The sequence below is a fragment of the Chaetodon trifascialis genome, chromosome 10, assembly GCF_039877785.1.
Source record: "Chaetodon trifascialis isolate fChaTrf1 chromosome 10, fChaTrf1.hap1, whole genome shotgun sequence".
In the NCBI taxonomy this organism is placed as follows: Eukaryota; Metazoa; Chordata; class Actinopteri; order Chaetodontiformes; family Chaetodontidae; genus Chaetodon; species Chaetodon trifascialis.
In genome coordinates, this window is record NC_092065.1 from 12,535,881 (window position 1) to 12,556,419 (window position 20,539).

Consider the following 20,539-nt stretch of genomic DNA (forward strand, 5'->3'; position numbering starts at 1 on the left):
CTTGATGTTATGCTAAGCTAACCGACTGCTGGTTGTAGCTTCATATTGATCACACAGATATGAGAGTGGTGTCAGTCCTTCCATATATTTCCCAAAATGTTGACCTGTTCCTTTTGAGTAAATATCCATTTATGAGCATGGTACAGGCACGTCTCACGTAACCTGCACTCTAACCTCCAAAAGTTAAAGCAAATCAATTACTATGTTCTCTTTTTTTTATCTCTAGAAACGACCGTTGCCCTCAGACCAATCCAACTGTCAGACCCCCAAAAAACAAAGACTATTAGACCACTGTTTGCCTCTGCAGTCACCCTCTTATGGTGACTGCGGCACCAATGGGGCTCGAAGCTCCTCCGGTCATGGAAACTCTGGCGCACAGGCCAAACTGGAGTTTGAAAGAACCAACAATCACCTCCAGGGGAGCCCAAATCGTCTCTGCTCGCCGCACAAACTCAGTGGGTCTTCTACTATTCCCAAGCTGGAGAGGACAGAACCAGCCCCTACTGCACCCAGCTCTAAGCGCCCACACACTGACACGTCCATTTGCACTGACCAACAGTTCACCAATGGCCAACATAAAAAGAAGAGGTCCAAAAAGCACAAAGACAAGGAACGAGAGCGCTTAAAACCAGACTGGATTGAGACCAGTCCTGACCTGAAGCAGAACCAAGAAAATCTCAAAGGTAAATGGCCATAAAACTATAAAAATGTCTCCTCTGAAAGGTTTTGTCACACTTCATGTTTCCTACTGTGCTGTTGTGAATGTGCTGTAGATTATTTGTTGGGGCCATGACATTATCGGCTTTCGTTTAGCAAAGAGGAAAAAACCCTCAGGGTTGAGTTATAGTTACTGCTGGAAGCCCTCAAAGAGCAATTCATATATTTTCATTTGGGAGAGCAGTGAGTGCCGTTAGGACTGCAACACTTTCTCCGCCCTCCGGTCCTCACTCCTCGCTCCAGTCTGTTGATGATTGACTGTGAAACAGCTGGGTGACCTACGGTCGAGCGAGTCAGCAGGCAGCATTGCCTCCTACTCTGAGCTGCTGACGTGACTGCTTGCCTTGGATCAGATCTCTTATCGGAGGCAGTGTAAATGATTCCATCAGCCTTGATATGATGGGTGCATTATCGCATTTGCATTGGCAGATTGCTTTAACCTTTTTTTTTCAATGTGTGTGTCTGTGTGTGTTTTTCCTATCTACAGACCACGAGGGAGAAAAAACACCTGTCAATCGAACCTCAGCAGAGGAACTTCCTGACTATTTAATGTAAGACAAATACACACTGCTACATGGTGCAATCCCACATTCAGGAGGGTTTTATGATTCTCAAATGAGAGCCAAATAAATGTCACAACATCACGGGTACATATAAGTCGTTGTTGATATCATCTGTCACGGAGGAGTTTAAGTTTCAGTGTCTAACCCACTTGTTGAGGAAAGAAACCGACTCGTCCCTAAAGGGTTCGGTTCAGCTTCAAAACATTCATATAAACAGAGGGAAGTAAAACACATGTCTAAGTGAGCTGTCACAAAGCTTTCACTGAGAACGACTTCACAAACAAATGACCTTATGGTTACATCTGGTCAACACATCATGCTGTTAACTCAGTGACGTGTCAGGCCTCTCGCTCCACTGTTGTGCAGTGCCATCTACTGGACAGATTGGGAAAAAGCAACTTGGCTTCAAGTCGTCTTTTAAATTAAAGCTTTCAATACGTTTTTTTTTTTTCTTTCAGAAAATACAGCACCATAACAGCACTGGAGCAACGTCAACAGTACAAGGATGACTTCTGTGCCGAGTACGATGAATACAGAGCTCTTCATGACCGGATTGGGGCTATCACAGAGATGTTTGTTCAGTTGGGCTCAAAGATCAACACTCTCTCCCCGGGAACACAAGAGTACAAGGTACTGGTCTGGACCAGGAGCCTTTAAATACTGTATTCTCAATGAAACACCAAACAGGAAACAGATGAGATACATCCTAACACTTTTTCCTTTTGTAATCTTTTCAGCTTATGGAGGACCAAATACTACAAAAATATCGGAAGTATAAAAAAGTAAGAATTATTTCATTTTTTAAACACATTTCATGTAACACTTGTGGCACTGTACACTGGGCCTCATGCAAGAACCACAAGATATTCATTCTTAAGTGGCACATATAAGGATTTACTAATTTCTTGTATTTAAAGCGATCCAGTCTTATATACATGTCTGAAATCAACAAAAATAAGAATTCAGAAATGATTGAGTTAATATTAAAACTCAGGTCACCTTATCAGTATGTCGTACATCATGGCTTGCCAGTTCACTGAGAGGTTGGAAAACCTCTCCTTTTAGATTTTATTGGTGTGAGTAATTTGGCACAATTTGTACAGCTCAGTGGCTGCTCGGAAAATTCTCCGTCAAGGTTTTTTAATGCAGGTTGTTATCCGAGAGACTGTTCTCTGTTAAAGCGTCTGACAGTTTAACATCACCTGTAATCAAATTTATTATCATGTCATGTCCCCTGGACCACCTCCCATGTTAGTTAGGGTCACGGCTTTGCTTTAGCAAGATTTTTGGCATCTAGCTTCATGTCAACCCATTCCTTCTTTATTTCTGACATGGCTTTGATAGTCAAATCAGTCTTTATTTACACAGCCAAGTATCACAAACCACAATTTGTCTCAAGGGTCTGTGCAATCTGCACAGCACACAAAACCTTCTGTCTGTAGATCCTCGACTCCGATAAGGAAAAACTCCCCCCAAAATCCCCTTTAACAGCAAAAACATGGAAGAAACCCCAAGAAGAGAAACAGAGAAACAACAGATGTTGCATGTATAGAATAGATAGAAATTCTGAAAATACAGATATGTGTAGATTGCAGAACAGAGGTGAAGAGATCCAGGAGGACGTTGAGCAACTTCAGATGTTGCCAGGCAGGTAGAGCATGAGCCAAGCAACCCCCGCTCAAGCATAGAGACCTGGACAAAGGCCACACGATCACAGAAGAGGCAGCTCAGCATTCACACAGAGCTGTGGTGATATCACAGAGTCCTCTAATATCACCAGGCTACTGACACAACTAAAGCTTTTATGTTTTTGTCACATTTTTGTGAGCAAAATCTGTCCATAAATGGATCAGAAAGACGAGCCTTATGTGACGATGTCTTTAACTATGCTGAGGATCAGCTCTCGGCTACTCATGAACACATGGCGTTCTCCAGGTTGAAACAAGCAACTCATAACAAGTTTGTGCAGCTCAGAGGGTTTGCTGATTGACAAGGATACCAAAAATATTCTTGCATGAGGCCCATCATGTTGGATTTTGATGTGCGTTACCTAAAGCTCCTTTTTTTTTCCTTTCCAGAAGTTTCCAGGGTATCGGGAAGAGAAGAAGCGATGCGAGTACCTCCATCAGAAACTGTCGCACATCAAAGGCCTGATCACAGATTATGACAGAGCGCAGGAACTCTCCTAGCAACTGGCCTCTGCTCTCAGCAGGGTGTAATATGACTGGACCAAAAGACTCCTAATAGACCCGAAGACTGCCCAGCTGGGTCTTGGAGTCGCTGAGACACTATTCACTTTACTCCTCCGAGTTTCAATGGAATTGAGGAGCGAGGTTATTTTTTGGAAATTGGGCTGAGACCACCGACTCGTGATCGAATATTGCCCTTTAACATTATGGTTTTCAGCGATGAGTACCGCTGTAATGGCTGGATTCTGCTCTGCTTTAAAAGGGTCAGATGACACAGTGAAGGCCAAATCCCTTTTCTTTTTCACTGAAATGCAAATGCTATTCCTGCTTAATTGCATTTTTATTCTATCCTTTATCTCGTCAGAACTGAAAAGCGTTGATTTATAAAAAGTATTAAATTGATGGTACAATCAATCTTAGGGGAAATCAAATGCTACTAAAGTCTTTATATTTAAGACACAGAGGAATTTATTTGCTGATAGGAAGTCAAATGTTGATGTGACGCATTCAATCACAGCAGTTATCCATTAGTTCCAGTAATAAGATCACATAATGACAGTACAGTCGTGCCATGAACGGTTTCTCTCTCTTTAGACCACACGCAAACACTACATGATCCATGCAAACCTCGATTTCTGCAGGACCGAGACCCTTCAAAGACTTATTTCAATGTACCACTAAACAAAGTGAAGTTAAGAGCACGTTATGCAGAGTTGTTTCGTGTTAACAGAATCCAGTTTCTTTGAGCTTTGATCGTAGGGAATTTTACTCGGTAGCTTTCTGCCAACGTCCGGTTTCATTTCTAAGAAATGTTGGAATTCCACAGAACCATTCCTCCAATACCATACATGCTGGTTTCAAGATAGTGCTTGTGCACGTAGAAGTGTCAATTTTACCCACATGTAGCCTACCATGAACTGCCTTTTCATTATCAACAGGTCTCTCAAGTCTTCTGGTTACAGGTTTGTTTACTGATACACAGCACACACAGTAATCGTGCTATGATTATGCTGTGGATGAATGAAGACAAGTTGCTGTATGAAACATCATTGAACCTGCAGTTTTAAAAGCTTTCAGGGGATTTCTCTGGGTAATCAAGCTTGTCCAAATATTTTGATTGAGTATGACTGTACTTCACAGTCTTGATGAGGGATTTAGTTGAACAACAATAATTCACTTCAGTGAGCGTTACATTTTGATGTTCTTCTGCTCAGTGTGACAGAGATGCCTTTAACAGAGTGGACTTGGTCATTTTTAGCCCCACATGTGAGGCATAGCAAGGATGGCACCGTGGGCTGGTCACTCAGTTCAAACGCCTTTGGTTCAGTCGGTGTAAGGAGCAGGCTGACCTCCAGAGGCTGCTAGCAGAGCTTTTAGACTCTTAAAGGAACTTTGTAATAACCACAACCTGTAATTTTATTTCACTTTTATTAGCTGTGGCCTCAAGTAGGAAGTAGTGATCAGATTTCAGAGCTCTCTGGATGTTTGCATTACAACTGTTGTCTTAATAATGGCTTAAAATGGGAGAATGAAGCTAATATTTGCCTTAACATGTATGTTCACACATTTCCATAATTACAGTATCCCTGTCCTGAAATGTTCTTGGGTTTAACCTGCACAGTTTAAAGTGTTCTCAGACTATTTCTGTAAATGTCTTTTAGTTTTAAGGAAAGTTACTGGATAGTTGTTGTGTAACAGTCGCCTGATCTGTGTTTCTTGTTTTTTTTTGTTTGTTTGTTTATTTTCCATGTACGTCTTAATCATTTTCTGTTTTAGCTTCATTCGTTGTCTCATAATCCGTCAGATAATCATGATCTTATCAAGCACCACTATCAGAAGAATCATTGCAGAAGTCTATTCAAAATAATGTGCTTTGCTTATCTTGATTTCTCAATGCAAATACTCACCGGGCTCATTTCCACATATTTGAAAGTTAAATGTGCTTTTTTTTTCTTTTTACATTTGGCATTCTGGGATGTTTGAAGGATTAACAACAGTTGCTCTGTCTTGGCACATATGAACGTTTCCAGGAGAAGAATATTTATTCGCACTGACTATTGGAAAAATGAGAATCTCGAGCCCAGACTTCTGAAAAACGCTGGACTCTTAAAGCTCCGGTGCACCTACAGAAATGTCTTCATTATTCTGGCCGTTAAGCTCTCGTCTCAGGACCAGATCTCACACTCTTTTATGCATCTTTTATCAGGTGCATTTTGACAAGCTCAGCAAATGTGCTCCATAGCTCCACCTGACCTGAGAAAATGTCCGATCAGTCAAAAAGACACTGAATCCAGGGCAGCTCTCCAGTTGCCCTGGATTCAAGCCTCCTTGGATAACCATGACCTGGATGACTGTGCTTTGTTTGGTACTGGATTGGGAAATCAATGAGACACGGTTCAATTGTATTGTACAAGACAAGAGCACAATGCCTGCTCAGACAAACAATATAATTTATTTGTGTTAGACAGAATTTTTTATTCATAACAGAAAGGTACTGAAACATTTTTAGTCATGGCAGGAAGGAATATGTCTACATAACACCACTTAGACCATGAGACCTTAAAGTAATAACAAATTAGAGAACTAATTCAAATTACGGGCTTCCCACTAAAGTAGTATTGGTCATTTGTACAATTTATAATCATAGTATGAAGGAAGATGAGTGCACCATTAACATGGTTTTTGGAAACCAGACCTTGGACCCTTGAAAAGGGCTTCTCTCAAGTGCTAACTGTGATTTTTTTTTTTTTTTTTTTTTTTTGACTGTTGCAGAAGCTAACTACTGACGGTGCCTTTTTTTCATTCAAAGAGCAGATTCACTCCGCCTCTAACTATCATTGGTATTCTGGAAAAAAAAAAAGAAAAGAAAAAACGTGGGCCAGCAGTATTTACACATCTCTACTTTCACACTGTTGCCACTTTTCAAAGTGCTTCGCTCATCATTTCAGGCTGAGTTGATATCAGATGCCTTATAAATTGTACTAAGTGTATTGGCTCTGACTTGATATCATCCCCACACATGGAAACTCTACATTTTAAAAATGCAAGGTTTCCCAGGACACCAATTAAAGTGCATATAATGTTAGCTATGCGCATACAAGGATATTTGAAAGAAAGGTCTGGATTTTGTTTGTTTCTGATTCCAGTCCAGCCAACTATTTCTATAGATAACATACAGGTGCATTTAATTGGTTGGTTGGTGGTGGAAAACCAATGCCTCAATGGAAATGTGAAATCAAACATTTGCCTATCATAAATGACTGCAACTGATCTACCTAGGAGAACAAATTTCTTTATTTATTGCTTTCTGTGTCTTGGTCCTTTTATGGGATTCATCTTTGCATAGTTAGGTTCATTTTTTTCACAGCAAAATTCAAAGTATGGTGAAAGGGAAATGGAATATATTTTTGCAATTTCTAAATGGTGGATGCTTTGTCACAAGGCCATCCTCTGGAGAAAAGCTTTCAGAAAAAAAAACCTGTATTGTTGTCTCGGTGTAATTGAAAAAATAAAGCTCTTTTCAATTCAGCATGGTTTCCCCAAGAGGGCAGTGTTGCTCTACTTCTACAGTGACCCACCACTCACTTCATGACTATTAACATGATTAAAATACAAACATCAAGCTTTTAAAAAGATTGGATCATATATAGTTTTATGAACCTTTCAATAAAACATGACAGTGAACACATTTAGTCATGTGATCTGAATGACACCAGCAAGACTTTAGCTCTCACTGTTTGGAGTTGGACATTGCTAGTTTATCCTCATACACCTCATTGTTTGGGGTTACAGAGACAGAAAACATACAACAATACAATTCTTAAACAGTATATTAAGGATTTAATTGTAAACACATCTACGTTGTCATAGTTCATTGAAATCGTAATATCACAATTTCAGGAGTTTTTGCTCTCAGGTGTGTCTTTACACTTAAATTACAGTATAATCTGCTGACAGTCAAAGTCCAGGCCAGGCCTCACATGGCAGAATGACAAATAAATAACAGGAAATCTCTTAGCATTTTTGGCTGAGAATCAGCTTATTCATCACTTGAATCATAGAGGTAAAACTTTTAGCAGTATTTTAATCGCAAAAGAGAACGACAGTGGTCTTCAATTGGAAACACCACTCAGATTATGGTCTTACTTTTCAAAGGATAGGTGCAAAAGCAGATGCATTAGCTTGCATCAGGAAGGAGCCCTTATCTCACAAGTACATGAGTTATGAAACTGCTGGCGTTCGACACTCACCCGCCACTTCATTAGTTACACTTGTACAATCTAATGTCATCCAACACAAAAGTAGAATTCATGGCAGAGCTGCTGTACTGGATTGTATGACATTGCACAGGTGTACCTAATGAATTGACCGGCGAGTGTATGTGAAGTTCAAACAGACAGGAATGCACTGAGGTTTAGCCTCTGCTCTTATAAAGTTGAAAAAATATAAAAGGTTAATATATAAACTTGATTTGCTCCCTCGTAAACTGATCTTAATTCTACGTCTTCTCGACTTCAAAAGTGAGATGTAATCATTTTCAATCAATGTATCTAGTTAATCCAGACACCATGCAAGCCCTTCAGTTATTGCTGGCTTGAGTTTGGTGTAAAACACACACATTATTCCATCATAAATGTTACAAAATGTGTCCATGATGTGTTGCCTAATCTCCACCAGGTTGACCTTAGTCCACCATTATAGCTAGAGGACACTATAAAAAACAAACAACCTGTCATGATAAACCCTGTTATCTGTTGTTCGTCACTCAGTTTTATCCCCACCCTCGTTATCACGGTTTGATTCTTAACTTGGGTTGTGCGAGGGTTACAATCCCAATCAGTGAGGACATCAGACCGCAGAATCCCACCACACCTGCATTTGACTGATATATACCCAGCCTGTCTAAGGGAATGAAGAGGTCACATACATTTTTCAGCGTGTCCAAGGCAACAGCTGGATGTGATTTTAGGCTCTCAAACAGCAGAAAGACAAAAGCATCCAGCTGAGGGATGACAATGTCAGCCACTTCAGGATTCTCTCCGAGATGCTGATCCATTTTCTGTCTGAATTGTTTATCTCTGACTCTCTGTACCATTAACTGGAGGATGACATAAACATCTCTGGTCAGATTTGCAACTAGTGAGAGGAAGTAGTAGCGAAAGGAATTTAGGCTCCAGCGTTCCTTGTCGATATCACGGACAAGGCCGACACTTTTGGCCCAAAGTACATTGTCACAGATAAAGTAGAGGCCGCGGTTGATGTTGGCTGCGGTAAGGCACAGGCACAGCACTCGGTCAGAGAGTTGCATGGTTCGCTTAGCAGCCTCAATGGAATTTATTGTGTTTCCAAGCCTGAACACTGACAAAGGAGGAAGAAAAAGGGGAATTAGAGCAGTAATCAACTTAATATGAAATGTCAGGTCAACATTTCGTAGTCGCAGTTGGCTGTGAACTGCAGAATACAGTGAAGCTACATTTACACCAAAGTACAGCGTCTTTCATCTTACTATATATCAGCTCCTCTGAGGAGAAGACATCACGGTCACCTTTTATGCGGCATGTTTACTGTCATGGCACCTACTCTAGCTGAGGCTCTTCCTTGCATTACTTGCTTTCGGCATCATTCACAAGCCTCTTGCGAGCACTGTTTTTATAATGTGAGACTCATGAGTCAATTACTGGAGCCAGACAAGCCAGGCGTAGATGCAGGAGAGCTCTGTGGCTGCAGCTCTGAGACAGAGAAGAGGTAATTAACTGGTGCACCAATAGAGCCCAGCCATGGCTCTCAATACAGCTCTACTGCAACAGCATCAGCAGAGAGCGGGTCTTTATTGCCTTGACCTTGCTCGAAGGCAGCACCTTATCCTTCATTTGCATGTGGAGCTTGTGCCAAGTTGGTGTCTGAAACACTGTAATTCACATTAAAAAAAACGCAAAATGTCAAAGTTCAAAAAGTTTCAAAATGCAGTATCTATGAGCTGTCCAGGCCAGTCTTAAGTTCATCAGCCACAGCTGGTGCAGCCACCCTCACAGTCTAGCTCAGCTCACTGTGGAGAAAAAGCTACAGATTTCAACACAGTCATGAACAGCCTGGTTTAAGCCTGTGGGCTGAGGGCACATAGATGCCATGTGTAGAATCTGGGAATCTTACCACCTAAACAATAAACCCTAGTATGGCAATAATAGGTTGGATGGTCATGCAACAAATTCTTGCATTTTGCTCATTTCAGCCACATTTCACCACACTGATCGTGTATTTTTTACAGCTGAAAATTCACATCCCTCACAAACTGCCATTGGTTTTCAAGACAACAGGAACCCAGCGCTTTGGAATATGTAATTATAATAAACTACTAAACAGCAGATCAAAGGGTTATGTATTTTACCATTAAATGCTCAAAAGCAGGAACAATTGTCTGGAACAAACCCTACTTTATACTAGTCTATTAAGGACACTGAATTTCCAAGAACAGAGGCAGCAGCTCCAAAAGTTTTTGTAAAACTATATTGAATTATTGGCAATGGCCTGAAGTTGATGGAAGGTGGAGAAAGTCAAACAATTTAAGCTGCTGTTTGCTGTGACTCAGCTCCCGTCTTGCAGCCTTAATGAGTGGGCAGTCAGGAGCTCATCCTGATCTTATTGAGGAGATATTATTGTGTTTATAGTGAAAATCAGCAGTGACATGAGGTTGTTGAGGGCACTTCAGAAAGAAACTGAATAATGTCAGATTATCATGCAGCAGACCACAGTGCTGTTATATATTCAGCCATGGAGGCGCTGAATGATGAAAAAGAAGGCTGGCTTTATTTCACTCTATTTGTGCATGCAAGTCTATATAAGGAATGGAGAATATGTTGGACGGTAAGTGCGCTAGCTTTACTGAGATTCAGCGATTTGGCGGAAAATGGAGAAAATTAAGAAAACCAGCAAGTTGTAATTACAGATTATAAAAACAGACAGCTGGTTGTGAAATGATTGGCTAAGAGACAAAAAAAATGAAATCAACAACATTTTTCATATTCGACTAATTGTTTAATAATAACAAAATAAATAAATAAATTGGCTGGATCCACCTCCTCAAAGGCAGGGACTCACAGCTTTACTGTGTTTTAAGTAACTGTAAATTCTTTTTGGACTGTTGAATAAAGTGATGAGATGTGATGTGGTGTGAAGTAATGTGAAGATGTCACTGGGATTTTTCACACTTTAGATGACACCATTCACCAAAATAGAGATTCATTCAAATAAATTGCTGATTATTGGCAGCGCCACAGTGAACAATGGATAATGGAGGGCAGCCATGTTTCTGTCAACACAGCGCGTTAACTGAGCTGTAAATATTATAGGGCAAAGGGCTGGGACCTTAACTCATCATAAATGAGCACAAGCTCAACCACAATAACCTTTATCCTACATTCATTTTGTTTACCAAACCCAGCTTTAACTGTAGCTACTGCATGACCCCTCCCTCACTTAAAAGTCGCAGATATACTCACATTTTCGTCCAGCGCTCATGGTGCCTTCAAGACCTTTAAGTTTTGCCACAAGGTCCTTTCTGTCTGAGTTCTTTCGGAGTAAATATACCGATAGTGCACATGCATACTGGGTCGCTCTGAAATAATGAAAGAAGAGGGAGAAAGTTAATCCAGGAGCTCTCAGCACGCGCTCCACGCTTAACTAGTAACTTTACGTTTCTACCAATAAAATGCAATGTGGACAGTTTACGGCCAGGTAACAAATTCTCTGAAACAACTTACCTGAATATACGGTCCCTTCCCTGACTTTGGTTTGTGAACTGCACAACCGCGTCCATGGTTAAACCGAACAAGAACAGACTGTCCTGTTAGCTCAGGCAGAGCTGCAACCTCGTTAAAAGATGCACCCAGAGGCTCGTCCACGTAATTTCTCTCTAATTTCTCTCTACCGTTCATACAATGTCATTTACTTGTCTTCAGTTCACAAAAGGTTAGAAATGGTGGTTCGTCTAACGTTGGCGATTAAAACTCCAGCAGATAATCGGAATTTTGAAACTTTTTCCACGTTCACGTTTAGCTAATTTTCCAGCTGCTTTGGTTAATACTTGACAGCCGAGCAGGAAGTACTTATTTCACTACGGACACTTATTCAAACGGACCAAAAGTCGAACAGGTTTTGTTGATGGACCAGCGCGTTTCTATTGGCTACGATCGTCACTGTACATTTTTTAAATATAACAGTCATAGTTAAAGTTCATTTTGGGGCGCCCCTATAGCTCAGTTGGTAGGGTGTGCGCCCCATGCATTGAGGCTGTTAGTCCTCTGCAGGACCAACTCTGCGGTTCATTTGCTGCGTGTCGTCCCCTCTCTCCACCCCCTCTCCTGTCATACCTTCAGCTGTCTCTATAATAAAAGCTAGAAAAGCCCCCTAAAATAATAATGATAATAATAAGTTCACTCACACGTTTAAGAAAGAGAAAATGGCAGTTTCTTGAGGTGTTGCTGGATGGAAAAAAAAGCACATTGCAACAATGCAGACCATGTAACACACACACACACACACACACACACACACACACACACACACACACACACACACACACACACACACACACACACACACACACACTGTAAATTCACTATTGACTGTTCCCCATAAATGTCTTACCAGAATTTTCTTGAGTCACCTATCCTTTTGAGTCTTGAGTTGTATTGAGAAGAATTAATTTCTGTCTTACATGTGTTGAAAAACTTAGATATATAGCGATATGTACCTATATGTTTTAAAGGCTATATCCTTCGAGCTTAGATTTTCAAATGTTTACTGGCACAATGTACATCCTGTAAGCGTCAAGGATGAACTGGACCTAATACTCAAAGAATCACTGGTGGACCCTGGTTCCAAATTAACACCGCAAAAGTGCCCTGTTGGATGCCCATAAGGTAGATAAAGCATGATAAACGACCCTTTTTGTTTGTGACCCGTAAGCACATCTGTGTAACTCTTGTCTGTCCCTAGTTTCTCCTCCATGTCCTCTCTTTTTTCTCAGGGTTTTCTGCTGGACCATCAGCTGTTCTGGGACCTCTTTCTCTCCCCTGGCTGTCGGTGTCTAATTTTAGACGTTTGGATCTGGATCTTTGTCCTGTAGGATATTCAGCCTCTCCTTTCGTCTCCATCTCTCCCTTGTGTGCACGGTGCCCTTGTCTCTGTGTCTGTGTGTTTGGTCCTCTCTGTGAATGGTGTACCTAAGTGTTGCTCTTGTAAGCATGCGTGTCTATCCAAGGAGAGGGATCCCTCCTCTGTTTCTCCACCTGAGATTTTGTCCAATTCTTTCCACCGTTAAGAGTCTTTAAAGTGGCAGTTTTTCCTCATCTGAATCAGCAGTCTGAGCATGGAGGGTGCTGATTGTAGATTGTGAAGGCCCTTGAGGCAAATATGTGATTTGTGATATTGGCTTATATACATTAAATTGACTTGACTTGGCCCAGCCCAGAAAATGTGCCCTCTAGAGTGAGAAAACACAATGCAGTGCCATATAGGCTGCCCTACATGCTAGAAAAAGCTGTTTCACCATGAAAGCATCACAAACTTCTGTGTGCTGGTGCACCACCACATGCAGCTGGTGCCTTTTTTAATCTTTTCATCCCTGCCTCTGACACAGCCTGTGTTCGCCACTGCAAAGAACATGCCTTCACATTAAAAATGATGGATTGAAGATTGACTTTGTTGTTGAAAGTTTCTTTTTTTATGTTGAAAAACCTTTAATCAGTCTCCTCAAATATAATGATGTTTGCAATTAACTGTTGGTTACATACTGTGAACGTTCAGAATGTGAGTTTAAGACACAGAGGGATCTTTATGATCTACTAATCCTCAACAGTTGCATTTGTCTCAAGACAAATAAACTATACATGGAAATTTCCCTTTTTCAGACAAGATAGATAGATAGATAGATAGATAGATAGATAGATAGATAGATAGATAGATAGATAGATAGATAGATAGATAGATAGATAGATAGATAGATAGATAGATAGATAGATAGATAGGACCTCAGCCAATCAAATGAAAATGGGTGAAAAATAATGCAAAAAATAGAAATAAATCAATTCACATTTAGATACATAAATCTAAATAATCAACTCAAAATTAATAAAACATAAACTAGAAGGGCCCTCTAGGAGCACAGACTTCCCTCAAGGCTCCTTCATCCAACAATCCACTCTTCAATGACATGCAAATCTGCAAGCACAAGCTTCATGGTCAGGATTATTGATTGTTCTCATGACATGATAAACATTAGCATTTTTCCTTAATAGCTTTGGTGAAGTTTGATGGAGACAGCTCACATTTGGATGTGAGTAAGAGCGTAATTAGTTGGAAGATATGTACATATTTACATTTCCATAGCCACGCCTGAGTTTGATAAAAAAAAAAAAAAAAAGCATTGTCACAATTACAACAGACAGATTAAAAAACAACAACAAGCCAAACAGAAAACATGACCCTCTTGGCTGAATATTCATTAACAAATTGCAAGTCTTATGCAGCGCTGTGTGGGGTCAGTGTTCTCAATCTCTAAGTCACTCAAATGTGTGTTTCTTTTGTTTTTCTCTCGTGCTGCTTATATGATGATCATTTAATCTGCGAGTTACTTGGGTAAATTAGAAACACTACAGATTCATAGTAAGTCATCTAGTTTAGTTATTTCTCCACTGTGAAATCATGATTTTCCGATTTTTCCAATTGCTGTAGCAGACGCTGGAGCAGCTGAAATTCTGGCACTTAAATGGTTTTATTGTGGCTCAATATTTACGGGACTGAATGAGGAAAAAAGGTAAAGGTAGTTATCGCTGTCAGTAGAAACTAATTTGTGCGTGCTATAAGAACACCCACTAATTTATTTTAGGCAGCTGCTGCATAATGTTTTCGCTGCTGTCACTAGAGTACATCAGTGGACCAAGCCCGAGTTAGTGCCTCTCATGTATTACATTTACATTTTAGAGCTACTGTAAGCATCAGGTTTTCTGAAATATAAAATACTTGGTGTTTTTTAAAATTTAGCAATTCTTTACACTGTGCCAGTGGCATTTTCACAACCCTCAAAACCCCTTGAACCAACTGAACTACTTGGCTTGAATGTAACAGTAATACATGAAAAGACTGGACACTGTATCACTGCATCGTGCCCTGAGCCTCAGCGCCTGCAGCCACTGAGGGTCTCAGGACAGAGGGTGTCGTATGCTGTGTACAGACTGTGACGGCCCTTGTAATGTAAATGAAACTGACTTGACTAAAAAGATTGTTTTCTACAGTTAGGCCACTGTCAGTCCATTCAATGTTGGAAGCATAGCTCGCATTGTTTAGTGACAATGTTCCTAACTGCTGGCCTTCGAGAGAGACATCAGCTTGCAGTAAAGACTGGAAGGATATAACCCTGAGACCGTTCAACACAGACACTGTTATTTTAATGGTGAGTCAAGCTTTATCATTCTTTTTTAGAAATATTATTTTGCCTCTGCTGGGCTGTAGATTAAATTGTACATCTGTTTGCTTTCATATTTTTTGACTTCATAGTCTGTGCAGTCGGCTCTCTGTGGTGTGTTTGTGGTCAGTTTCCTTGTGCGTTCAGTAGTGTGTTACTCATCCAGTTGTGTATGGTTGTTAAGCAGCCTCCTAACCCCCCGAGGCTCACCCATCACATTTGTTGTTGGACTGTGTGTCCAATAGATAAGACCCAGGAAATGTATCTATGTTTTTGTGAAATTACTTCAGCGTCGTCACAGTGGGCTAAAAGTTGATCTCTTATTCATTGGCAAATAGGCTGATAGGATCTGTTTTTCTGACAACAATAAGAGGAGTTTTGCACATGTAAACACATATCCTGGTTTTCAGAGACCTAGATACAGTGCGCTACCTGGACTACTCCAGTAGAAACCGGGCTGCTGTGGCATGTAAACACCTGATCCAGGTTTGTGTACGCTATTCGTTGGTACAGAGCGACTGAGACGGTGAGGAATCAAGACACACCTGCAGGCAGAGGATCAGAAACCTGGATGCTTTTATGATCATGTGTACTGTGATATGAATGCTATTATGTCCTGGTTCTTCCACATGGGACAAGGATGATAAAGTTGTTAAAGGACACTTTTGCTCGTTGGGGTTTAGTCTTAAGTCTCTTGGTCAGTGTTATGGCTGTAACGTGGTGTGCCTCTGGCCACTGGTTCTGCTCCCTCTCCCTCTTGTGCTCCTCCCGGTGCTGCCCTCGCTTCACCTGCAGTGGGCGGTTGAGTGTGGCTGCTTCCACTTACTCATCAGGTTTGTATAAAGAGCAGATGTATCAGGTGCCAGTGGGCAGTTTTTAATCTGTGTGTGTTGCTAACTCGAGTTGTAATGTTCCCCAGATTGGTAGCATTGCCCCATTTTCAGAGAGACGGTGTATTAAAAGTTTGTTTTTTTATTAGAAATTTACTTCAGCTTATGCTATTGTTTCATTTCTGTTTGTATGAATGAGCTTCTTCATGTTGCTGCTGCTAGTTTAGCTGAAATAACTGCTTTTGTCTGAAGTTATTGAGTTTATACCTCTTGGTTTTTCCCTTCTTATGTTTTGGTACTCTCATCCCCGGGACATTCTCAGGGTAACAGTCAGATCTACTGTAAGACTTCCATTATTGCAGCAATACCAAAAATAAACACATGCCACTAGGATTTGACCAGCAGGAGTTTTTGAAGTGGGCCTTTTTTTTTTTTTTTTTTTAAATTGAAGCAGCTGACAGCTTATAAAAAAAGTCTGTTGTGTTGTTCTTGAACAACATAATGCCTGTGATTATCCAATGGCAAAGTCAAGGTTTAATAAAATATTAATAATGGGTATGCACTGATAAAGTGGCCATGCAAACGGATTCACTTTTAGATAGCTAAAACTAACTAAAAACTAATAAACTATAACCGAAACTGCAAATTAGCTCATTCTTCTCCGCCTGATGATACATGCAGAGTGGAAAGTGAAATAGTCTTTTCTTAATTTGGTGTGTACTTAATAAATGGCAGCAGCCTTATCAAATTGCACTTTGCCATCATAAATCATACAGAGCATAAATGATCAGGGTGGGGGTTGGGGGGGGCATATTGTCTCTGCTGTCAGCTGCTATATAAACTGTCCATAATTTCACACACAGACTCCTGTATAATGAACGTGCTTGAAAGACAGGCTGAAATGTAGCGTTCGCAAATCCCCTGGGCTACATGTAGATAAGGTCACGCTGTGCTGCAGTATCAGCTGGACTCATTTCCATAGAAGCAAAGCCACTGTAGCTGAGTAGAACAAGTGACCTTGAAAGAATTTCTTATGCCTGACCCCTTTTGATAAACATGTCCTCATAAACAGTATAACTTCAATTACAATTTTAAATTTACAGACAAATGCAGAACTTATTTGAAACAAACTTCAGAGGGTGACTTTGGATGACATTTCAAGGCTGGCTGTCAATAAATGCAGCTGCCGTGCTTAGTTTCCTCAATAAAGACAACTCAATAGCAGATGAAGGGGGCAGCTCACTGTTATTTTATATTTCTAAAGCAATTCTGACTGCATTTCAGTCAGTGTAACTGCTTGCCAATTTTGAAAAATGTAGTAGAAAATGAGGACTTTCAGAGTGTTACTTACAGTACTTCCACTGAAGTGGAAACTTAATTTTGCAACAAGTTGTTGGCAGACTTTACAGATAGTAGAAATAGAGATACGGTGATCAACAAAATAAGCAAGAGAGTCACATTGAAAGATTCTTCCTGGATGCACAGTGTTACTTGATGACAGATGACATTTAATATCATGACACAACAATAATAACCATCATGTTTTAATTGAGCTTACATGACCCAAAATACCAGGCTCAGACAAATGAGGCAGGAGGGGAAAAAACTGCTCAATGAATAATAAGCAATGACTGAGTTCAGGTGAGGTAGAGTCTCTTGTACTGAGTTGGAGGGTTGGCAGATCCAATCTCCTTGTGCGAGTAGACAGACAGAGCACCAGCACAAGCTTCAGGTCTGGTTGTTACCATGCAGCAAGGCAAACGATACAGCAAATCCATCCATCCATCCATTATCTATACCGCCTATCCCTTTCGGGGTTGCGGGGGGCTGGAGCCTATCCCAGCTACAATGGGCGAGAGGCGGGGTACACCCTGAACCGGTCGCCAGCCGATTGCAGGGCCACATGCAAGGACAAACAACCATTCACACTCACACTCACACCTACGGACAATTTAGAGTCATCAATTAACCTAATGAGCATGTTTTTGGTCTGTGGGAGGAAGCCGGAGTACCCGGAGAGAACCCACGCATGCACGGGAAGAACATGCAAACTTCACACAGAAAGGCCTCGCCTGACCCGGGGATCGAACCGGCAACCTTCGTGCTGTGAGGCACGCGCACTACCTGCTGCGCCACCGTGCAGCCCGATACAGCAAATATGGGTTGTAATCCAGGTGCTTATATAGTGAACGAGCAGGTGAGTTCTGATTGATCATTGAGCACAGGTGTGCTCAGGAGGCTGGTCCCAACCTGCTAGCTACGCCCTGCAGCAACACAGACACAGATAGAGGAGGGGAGGGACAGACAGTAGACACAAGGAAGGGGAAACACCGGAGCACAGAGGGGAAAAGGAGGGGAGACTGCAAATCTCCACAGATCAACCTTAGAAACAGTAACAACAACAACAAATCCTCACTTCGAAAATGATGCAACATTTTTGAAGGCTGATCAAAGCTGTGAGGTTTGCCAGGTGTACTCCAAGCACCGAGTCTTGAGTTTAAAGATTAAACTGTTGACTGCAGACATTCTCCATTTAATTGAAGCCTAATTAATAAACCATGTTTGCTCAGAGTTTGAGGGTTTATGCGTACTGTTCAAAAACCTCTGCAGTCCATTTCAACTAAACTGTCTCATTGTTCTTAAGCTCAATACAGACACTGCTCACATGGGCAGAATGGCAATACGTGATACCACAGCACTGTAATTGGACCGATCTAGTGATTGAAATTGCACACAAAAGCTTTACACAACCTTGACTTTTCCCCAGAATGTAAAAATGGAAAAACCTCATCGTATCCCGAGCTGTCTACAGCCTTGTCTCTATCCAGACAAAGCACATTTCCATCACGGGTTTCATCTTTGTGTTATATACAAAACTTATAGTTAGCCTCATTACATCATTACAAGTATTCTCAAAAGACCTCAGCAGTATTATATATACAGTATATGTAACTATCTAAATATGAATATGTTCCAACTACCAATCCTCATTCAATTCAGCATTCTCCAAAGACGTCACCTTCATTTATCTTTTAAAGAAGCTTTTTCAAGATGGCCTTATCAGGGAGGACAAGTGGTGCCATGAAAGAATACCTGTGGGCTGGTCTGTCATTCTTATCTTTCCAAAAGCAGATGAGCACAATGTCTCAAAAGTCAATTTTGAGCGAAAGTAGGATAACTGAGTTTAGACAGCATAAAAAAGACACAGAAAAACACTCAGGAAGGCTAAAAAAAATAAAAATTGTATTTCTTTTTTTTTTTTTTTTTCATGCCTGATTATACAGCATGTTTTTTTGGGTTAAGGACATTCTGAAATGGTTTATGTGTATTTAGTGATGAAAAAGTACAAAAAGTGACTTACCCTGAGGGTGACTAGTGCTGACCTTAACATTGGAGTTCAGTCTGTGGCAGTCTTGCGGTGCTACAGTGTATATGATGCAACTTTTCATGGTAGTTTCATCTTCCATGTGTTCCTCAAAACCATCAGATGAAGCCATATGTTTCACATTCACACTTTCCTCCCAGCATTTCCAGAGAATTGTGTTGATAGCGACTTGTGTTGACAGTGTTACATGGAAGCACTGACTCATAGCTGTTAGCATATATTCATATGTGAGTAAAAGTTTATTCCTGAAGCTCACCAGAAGTTGATTAATATGCTAGAACAAAAGCAGGAATTGCCAAAGACAGATATAAAACAGTCAATAGACCAGATTGCAAGAATACACACAACAACAACAACAACAACAATGCATTCATAGGCAGTTTGTGCGGACCAACAGGCCAAAGGGGAAAAAGAGATGACCATTTTTAAAACGTGTCTGTGATGGGAGCAGATCTGCTGCCGCGTGGGAGACTGTGCCATAAACTGGGGGCTGCAACCTCAAACACCCAATCTCCCTCAAGCTTCAGTCTCGATAAAGGTTTCTTTCAAGGACCTGAGGGGCTTTGGGGTCGAGTATGAGCATAGGAGTTCAGAATTATAAGCAGGACCCAGGCCATTCAAACCCTCACACACAAGCAACGGAAACTTAAAGACGATTGGAAGCAGTGAAAGTGAGAGCACATTCAGCAGCTCTCTGTATTATCTTTAAGCAATATGTGCATTGTTGTAGTCTTTGAATGTCTGAGACAGACAGATTTGTTTTTAAGTGATTCCTATAGCTTGCTTTGCTGATACTAAACCTGCGCACACACTACTGTGCCACTATCGTCATGCACTTTTCCCAGAAAGACAACAGCAACACTTCAAGGCCTCTCTGTACTGAAGCAAACAGTGATTTCATCATCCATACTGAGTGCAGAACATCACATAATATCATTTCAAATCTTAAAAATGTCTCAAAACTGTACCCAGGTCCATGCAGGAAGCATTGCTTTTCTCAGATTATATATTTGAATAGTTTAATGTCGATGTTTCACATGCTAAAGTGATGTATAAACACGATGGTGGCAACACATCTCACATGCATAATTTATTCTTTTCAACAAGCTGAATGTGTGAGGCACATTGGGACTCAGCTCATGGAAGCCATATGTGGGGTTAATAATGTCCATCACTCCACCTGAGGCACTGAGGTTCAGAGCAGAGAGGAGCTTTATTCACTGCCACCACACACTGCACTGTAGCTTTCTTTATGAATTACAAATACAGATGCATGCTTAAAATTGCCTTCACAAGGGTCAACGATACCATTATTTGTTAAGTGTTTTAAAGTGGTGCACTTAGTTTACAAAAGCTGGTGGCATTTCTATTAAATTAAGATAAGATAAAACTTT

General features: G+C 40.8%; 2 protein-coding genes across 2 annotated transcripts in view; one reads left to right on the top strand and one right to left on the bottom strand.

Moving 5' to 3' along the window:
• LOC139337694 (RNA polymerase II elongation factor ELL) overlaps nucleotides 1-5,975 on the top strand; it is a 25,920-nt gene extending 19,945 nt beyond the window's left edge. Inside the window, exons 8-12 of the mRNA XM_070972404.1 lie at nucleotides 227-683; nucleotides 1,205-1,268; nucleotides 1,739-1,910; nucleotides 2,018-2,062; nucleotides 3,359-5,975. Of these exons, the coding sequence (XP_070828505.1) occupies nucleotides 227-683; nucleotides 1,205-1,268; nucleotides 1,739-1,910; nucleotides 2,018-2,062; nucleotides 3,359-3,469 (849 nt within the window). The 3' untranslated portion in view covers nucleotides 3,470-5,975. The remainder of the gene's footprint in view (nucleotides 1-226; nucleotides 684-1,204; nucleotides 1,269-1,738; nucleotides 1,911-2,017; nucleotides 2,063-3,358) is intronic.
• On the bottom strand, nucleotides 5,905-11,569 carry pex11a (peroxisomal biogenesis factor 11 alpha). Its single transcript, XM_070972405.1, has 3 exons — nucleotides 11,227-11,569; nucleotides 10,966-11,081; nucleotides 5,905-8,827 (listed from the first exon to the last, which is right to left on the bottom strand). Exons 1-3 carry the CDS (start codon nucleotides 11,280-11,282, stop codon nucleotides 8,259-8,261), a joined length of 741 nt encoding a protein of 246 aa, XP_070828506.1. The 5' UTR covers nucleotides 11,283-11,569; the 3' UTR covers nucleotides 5,905-8,258.
• Nucleotides 11,570-20,539: the final 8,970 nt, after the last annotated feature.

What these genes read in the sequence shown, in the direction of transcription:
- pex11a (XM_070972405.1), bottom strand. Translation starts at nt 11,282, where the DNA reads ATGGACGCGGTTGTGCAGTTCACAAACCAAAGTCAGGGAAGGGACCGT. An exon ending in GGAAGGGACCGTATATTCAG is followed by an intron (nt 11,082 to 11,226) that starts GTAAGTTGTTTC and finishes TCATTATTTCAG; the next exon opens with AGCGACCCAGTATGCATGTG. An exon ending in CATGAGCGCTGGACGAAAAT is followed by an intron (nt 8,828 to 10,965) that starts GTGAGTATATCT and finishes CTCCTTTGTCAG; the next exon opens with TGTTCAGGCTTGGAAACACA.